This window comes from Propithecus coquereli, unplaced genomic scaffold (assembly GCF_000956105.1).
Source record: "Propithecus coquereli isolate 6110/MARCELLA unplaced genomic scaffold, Pcoq_1.0 Scaffold56, whole genome shotgun sequence".
In the NCBI taxonomy this organism is placed as follows: Eukaryota; Metazoa; Chordata; class Mammalia; order Primates; family Indriidae; genus Propithecus; species Propithecus coquereli.
Window position 1 is genome coordinate 6,978,346 of NW_012151507.1, and position 7,287 is coordinate 6,985,632.

The 7,287-nt window shown below is 36.2% G+C and overlaps 1 protein-coding gene across 1 annotated transcript in view; it reads right to left on the bottom strand.

Moving 5' to 3' along the window:
• RC3H1 (ring finger and CCCH-type domains 1) overlaps positions 1 to 7,287 on the bottom strand; it is an 81,768-nt gene that overhangs the window by 8,728 nt on the left and 65,753 nt on the right. The window contains exons 10-11 of the mRNA XM_012657724.1: positions 6,509 to 6,879; positions 5,706 to 5,873 (exon numbers count right to left, since the gene is read on the bottom strand). Of these exons, the coding sequence (XP_012513178.1) occupies positions 5,706 to 5,873; positions 6,509 to 6,879 (539 nt within the window). The remainder of the gene's footprint in view (positions 1 to 5,705; positions 5,874 to 6,508; positions 6,880 to 7,287) is intronic.

Sequence of the window (7,287 nt, forward strand, 5' to 3'; positions counted from 1 at the left end):
CTCTTGCTCAGGCTGGTCTCGAACTCCTGACCTTGAGCGATCCACCCGCCTTGGCCTCCCAGAGTGCTAGGATTACAGGCGTGAGCCACTGCGCCCAGCTTTTAAGGCTATTTTAAGTATTTTTACTAAAACTGCAACATTCACATTTATGTAATGTTTTACATTTTCGAAGTGCTTTCAGGTACACTATCTCATAAACTCCTCAAGTTCGTAACACACAACATAGGTGATATGACCAAGGCTCTAGCGGTATAGGGCAGTGCTAGAACTAAACCTTAATGCTGCTTTCACATTAGACAACTTAATTTGCTTATCACACTACACACACACACACACACACACACACACACACACACTGATGCCTAGGGGCTATTGGTACATTTAAGTAGCTCTGTGCCTCCCCCTATACGAAAATGATCCCTTTTTTAGGTATCATTATTGGCTTTCTGTATTGACAGAGGGTCTGCTGCTCACCAATATCACTCATTTTCAACCACACGTCTGTTTTTATTGTTCATAACCTCTTCCCTTTTCTTTGTACTACCACTATTTAAATATTTTAATTCCTTTTTTATTTCTCCTCTACTTAAAACTTTAGGTAGAACAGCTAGCTTTTAAAACACATGACCTACTAAAAGAGTGCCCCTTTTTTTATCCCTGACTGTAATATATTATACAGCTGTTTAAAAAGTATGAGATAAATTTATATACTGACATGGAAAAGACAACCAGAATAACTGGTTAAGTAAAAACAAAAAAATGCAAAACACAGACACAAAACCTTAAGATGTACTACCCTAAATGATCCTATTAAAAAATAATGATGAGGCCAGGCATGGTGGCTCACAACAGGAATCCCAGCACTTTGGGAGGCCAAGGCAGGAGTATCACATCATCTGAGCTCAGGAGTTCATGACCAGCCTGGGCAACACCGTGAGACCCCATCTCTACAAAACATTAAAAAATTTTAAAAATTAGCTGGGAGTGGTTGCATTTACCTGTAGTCCCAGCTACTTGGGAGACTGAGGCAGGAAGATCTCTTGAGTCCAGGAATTGGAGGTTGCAGTGAGCTAGGAACATACCACTGCACTCCAGCCTGGGTGACAGAATGAGACAGTCTCTTAAAAAAAAAAAAAAGAAAGAGAGAAAGAGAGAGAGAGACAGAGACAGAGACAGAGAGAGAGATATCCAGCAATCTCACTACGAGTATTTATCCAAAGGAAAGGAAATCAGTGTACTGAAGTGATATCTGCACCCCTAGGTTTACTGCAGCACTATTCACAACAGCCAAGATAAGGAATCATTCTAAATGTCCATCAACAGATGAATGGATAAAGAAAATGTGGTATATATACATGGAATATTATTTAGCCATAAAAAATAACGAAATCCTACCACTTGTAGCAATATGGATAAGCCCGGAGGACATTATGTTCAGTGAAATGAGGCACAGAAAGATCAATACCATGTGTTCTCACTCACACATGGGAGCTAAAAAAAGTTGGGACTCATAGAAGTTGAGTAGAACCGTGGTTATTAGAGGCTGGGAAGGGAATGAGGGGAGGGGGATGATAGGGAGAGCTTGGTTAACAGGTAAAAATTATAGCTAGATAGGAGGAATAAGTTCTAGTGTTCTATAGCACTATAGGGTGAACACAGTCAATAATTTGCTGAATGTTTTCTAAAAGCTAGAACAATTTTGAATGTTCCCAACACAAAGAAAGATGTTTGAGGTAACAGATTAGCTAATTATCCTAATTTGATCATTGAACATTATATACATGTACGAAATATTACTCTGGATCTCATAAATATGTACAATTATGTGTCAATGAAAAACATGTTATTAATAGCTCAAGCACAAAAAAAGCTGAAATATGTAATAAACTGACAATGGTTATAGAAAATGAGATTTTGAAGAAATTTTTTTCTATATTATGTATTTCTATAATGTATGAATTTGGTACAACTCTATGTAGGTTGTTTGTAATCGGAACTGAGGTTTAAATGTATAGCTTTGAATATTGGCAACTAAAATGATTCTAGATAAAGTTCCTTAATAGCCAGGCAATAGTATAATTTTTATTAGAAATAACAGTATGAATAGTTATTATTTACTGAATACCTACTATGTGGTCAATGCCTTATGTCTCATTTAATCTTTACCACACCACTATGAGGTAGGCTTTATTATGCTTTACAAATGAAGAAACCTAGCCTCAGAGTTCATGGAGGCTAAGTAACTTAATAAAGATCACACGATGAAGGACACAGCTGAACCTTAAATAGTTAAGTACGTTCGATTTGAAAATCAGCTCACTTTTCACGATGTCATATTTCTTCCCATATTTTTTTATAAAAAAGTATGGCATAACAAAGTTCTCAGATGTCTCTAATATACAACTTCTGAAACACTATACCAGTTGTTTATACTTTACAAATAAAACTACATTAACAGATGTTATGACTTTATTAATAACTTACATTATTGTGAAAAGTTCATCCCAAGTATTTAGATGGGAAAGCTAGATACTGTGAATAACTTCTATTTAGTAGATCACCTTCATATACCCAACAGGTTACTGTTTACTATGTGTGATGCACTTCAGTTTTTGATTTTTATTGCTTATTATTAATAATTTGTCAGTTAGCAATGTTTAGAATCATAATTCTATACATAAAGGATACAAGATAAGTTCCTTTCTTTTAAAGAGTCTTGCTTTGATGCCCGGGCTAGAGTGAGTGCCGTGGCGTCAGCGTAGCTCACAGTAACCTCCAACTCCTGGGCTCAAGTGATCCTCCTGCCTCAGCCTCCCGAGTAGCTACAGGCATGTGCCACCATGCCCGGCTAATTTTTTAATATATATATATTTTTAATTGTCCAGATAATTTCTATTTTTTTTAGTAGAGACAGGGTCTCACTCTTGCTCAGGCTGTTCTTAAACTCCTGAGCTCAGACAATCTGCCCGCCTCAGCCTCCCAGTGTGCTGGGATTACAGGCGTGAGCCAGCACGCCAAACAGCAAGGACCAGAACAAGATATGTTCCTTACATAATAACCACAATCCTGCTAAGAAAACTTATTTGACTCTTTGTAAAAACATACACACATTATAAGCTGAGGCAGTATATACAATCGACAAAACAAACTAAATATGATCAAAGAAGCAAAAAGTTGGCTTTTCAAAAAGACAAGTAAAACTGATAATCAAAAAAAAAAAGACTGATAAATTCCTAGCAAGACTAACAAAAAAATTACTAATAACAGAAATGGAAAAATTAGCATCATTATAGACCATATAGAGATTAAAAAGATAGTAAGACAACACTCATTCATAACTATTAGCACTGTCTTATAGAAATACAAAGAAGATGACTCTCCAATTTATGGTTTATTGTCCTGTGGTACCATCAACCAGTTCTCTTTTTGAAGCAACCTATTTCATCGTCCTTGTTTTTGTTCTGACTTTCACTACCTATCACCACCTGTCTTTCTGATTCTTTAAACCAACTTTACTATCCTGTTGGCTTCCTCATTATTGAGTTAAATAAATATTTAACATGTCTCACTTATTCAAAAAAAATTCCAAAACCAGGAATAGAAGGAAACTTCATTAATCTGATAAAGATTATCTACCAAAAAACCTACAGCAAACATCATAATGGAGAATTAATAAAAGATCCATCTACTCAAAGATCAGAAATGAGTCAAGAATACCTGTTATCATCACTTTTATTCAGCATTACACTGAAGTGCAACGAGATGAGAAAAAAATCAAAAGGGGAAAAAAGTTATTATACAGAGGACATGATTGTGTGCACCGAAAATCCAGAAGAATACACTAACAAATATTAGAATTAATAAGGAAATTTAGCAAGCCTGCTGAATAGAAGGGTCGGTGCATGAAAAACTATTTAATTTCTCTATATTAGTAACAAATAGAAAATGAAATTTCGAAAAGAATTCTACTTAAGGAGTGCAATGCGCACTACCCGAAGGATGGACATATTTGAAACACGGACTTGGGGGGGGGAACCAAGGAAAACACACGTAACCTAAACATCTGTACCCCCATAATATGCTGAAATTAAAAAAAAAAAAAAGAATTCTACTTAAAATAGTTTCAAAGAACATCAGCTACCTAGGAATAAATTTAATTTACAATGAGCAAGATACTAAAGTTAAGTACTAAGTATGAAAAAGATCTAAATAAATACAAGGGTACATCATGTTCATGGAGACTTATTAGAAAGATGTCATTTCTTACGATATTGATCTAAAGCAACACAGTCCAATACAAATACATGACTCACATACATAAATTTAAAATTTCTAGTAGCCACATTAAAAAAAAAGGAAACAGGTGAAACTAATTTTAATATTACTTTTTTTGTGTGTGTGAGACAGTCTTGCTCTGTTGCCCAGGCTAGGGTGCCGTGGTGTCAGCCTAGCTCACAGCGACCTCAAACTCCTGGGCTCAAGGGATCCTCTTGCCTCAGCCTCCCATGTAGCTGGGATAATAGGTGCACACCACCACATCCGGCTAATTTTTTCTATTTTTAGTAGAGACGGGGGTCTCACTCTTGCTCAGACTGGTCTCGAACTCCTGACCTCAAGCGATCCTCCCACCTCAGCCTCCCAGAGTGGTAGGATTACAGACATGAGCCACTGCAACCAGCCAATAATACATTTTATTTACCTTGAGATAGCCAAGATATTAAAAATATCAATGAAATATTTTACTTTTTTGGTACTAAATCTTCAGATCCAGTGTATTATCTTACTCTTTTTATTTTTTAACGTTTTATTATTTTTTATCTCAGAATATTACAGGGGTACAAACATTTTGGTTACATGAATTACTTTTGTACAATTTGAGTCAAAGTTATAAGTGTGTCCATCACCCAGATAGTGTACATTGTACCCATTATGAATGTACCCATCCCTCCTCCCTGCTCCCGCCTGCTTGATTTCCATTTAATTTTACTACCGTATATACACGAGTGTTGATCATTTAGTTCCAATTTAATAATGAGTACATGCTTTGTTTTTCCATTCTTGTGAGATCCAGTGTGTATCTTATGATTATAGCACATCTGAATTTGAACTAGCCACAATGTATGCACTCAACAGCCACATGTGGCTAATGACTACCATATTAGACAGTACAGATCCAGAGATTCAACATAATCCTAATTAAAATTGCAGAAGATGTTTTTGTGGATATCAATATGCTGAGTTTAAAAGAACAATACTGGAAAACATATACCACCACATATCAAGACTTATGATAAAATTACACAAAGAGAATGTGATACCGGTGTAAGTATAGAAATAGATCAATGGAACAGAATATGGTTGAGAAACACACATGGTCAGCTTATTATGCCAAAGGCTACTGCAGGGCACTGGGGAAAGGAAACTCATTTCATTAAATGGTGCTTGGTCAATGAAATATCCTTATGAAAAAAAAAAAAAAAAACAGATTTTGACTCCCAACACATTATATACAAAAATCAATTCTAGATGGATTGTAGATCTGAATGTGAAATAAAATAAAAAGCCTCTTAGAAGAAAACATAGGAAAATATCTTCATAACCTGAGGAATAGGCAAAGATTACTCAAACAGGACACACATACACACACACATACACAAAATGATAAAGGAAAAATTGATAAACGATACTAAAATTGATGTACTTACTTCCTCTTGATGGAAGGTAGGAGGCAATGTTGGTGAAGGTGCAAAAGGAGGTGGAGAGATAACCTTTCTTTCCTCTAGTTGGGCCATTATTTCCTTTCGCCGGCGATGTAGTTCATCTAGACTAGGATGGGGCTGGGGAGGAGGAGGAAGCCGGCTATAAGGAGGCTCCTGAAAATGGAAAGATTAGTTAAAATTGAAAAAGAATTTCAGAACCTATTAGTTCATTTAGCATATATTTTAAATAAGAAGCAGTTTGTATACCCATCTTAACAACTGGAAATACTGAGACTTTAACGGAACAAAGCAAAACTAAGAAAAGCCCCACAAAACTCTCAAGATCTCCCAAAAAGCTAAATTTAGGTTTCTTTTAGTTCGCCATAATTTCCAAGTAGATCCAGAATTATTTAAAAAAACCATCTAACGTTCATAAGCTAAGAATGGTTAGTAGGGACGAGGTGGAATTTTTTCCCCCCATTAATTAAATTTTTAAAAATAATAACCAAGCCAGGCACAGTAGCATGCACCTGTAATCCAAGCTATTCAAGAGGCTGATACGGGAGGATCGCTTGAACCCAGATTGGACAACATAGCAAGATCTTGAGTCTAAACAAAACCAAACAAAAAACAAACAAAAAATCTACCCAAATTATGAAAAGATTAGAAAGAAAGAAGCAGCATTCTTATAAAAAAATAACTGATAATGTTAAATCAATCATGTTATTATCATGGCAAAAAATGTAAGGAATCACTGCAAGCAATAATCAAATTAAGTCTGTGTCATAAGAAAAAAAACCACAGCATACTCTGAGGTACGAAGGTCTGATCTGAGTTGGATGAGGAGCCACTGGATAGTAACCCTCCATCGGCTGGAATCTTTCTCTGGATTCCGGTACATAGGATGGTACTGCTGCAGGTGGAATCTCAATGGGTATAGGGCTTTCTCGGAATATCTCTTCTCTCGTGTAAGACTGAGCAGGGTATACTCGTCGGCCATCATAGTGAGGTGGGTACATAGGTGGGTACTGTTGTGGCTGTGTGCCATACTGAGAGTTTACTACACGATCTTGGAGGTAGGGTGGATAATGATCCAAGTATGGAGGACCAGGTTCGGGAGCAGACGGTGGTGGTCGGACAAAGCGGGACACACACTGTGGTGGTGGAGTATAGTACATGCCTATACAACACAAAAGAGGAACCAAAAGCAACAATGAGCCAATCTATTTCTCTCTATGACTTTTCCTTTTAAAATACTGAAACACTAAAGTATAATAATCCACTTATTTCTTTAGAAATTTTCCCTCTACTTACATAATCAGGTTAGCTTTTTGAAAAATAACAAACAAAACTCATCCTTAAAAGTCACCGATGTCTTCAAAATAGTGTTGCATGAAAAAAAAGGTCACTGAAAAAACTAATCTACTTACAATCTACAACAACGGACTGGCTCTCACTATTTGATCCTCTTCTGGTGTGTCTTAAGGCAAGGCAGACATTGGCAAACAAAAAACTACATTTCATAGACATCCTTGAGGTTCAGGTTCCACAAATCAATCCCTTAAATGAGTTTTTTTTTTTTTTTTGA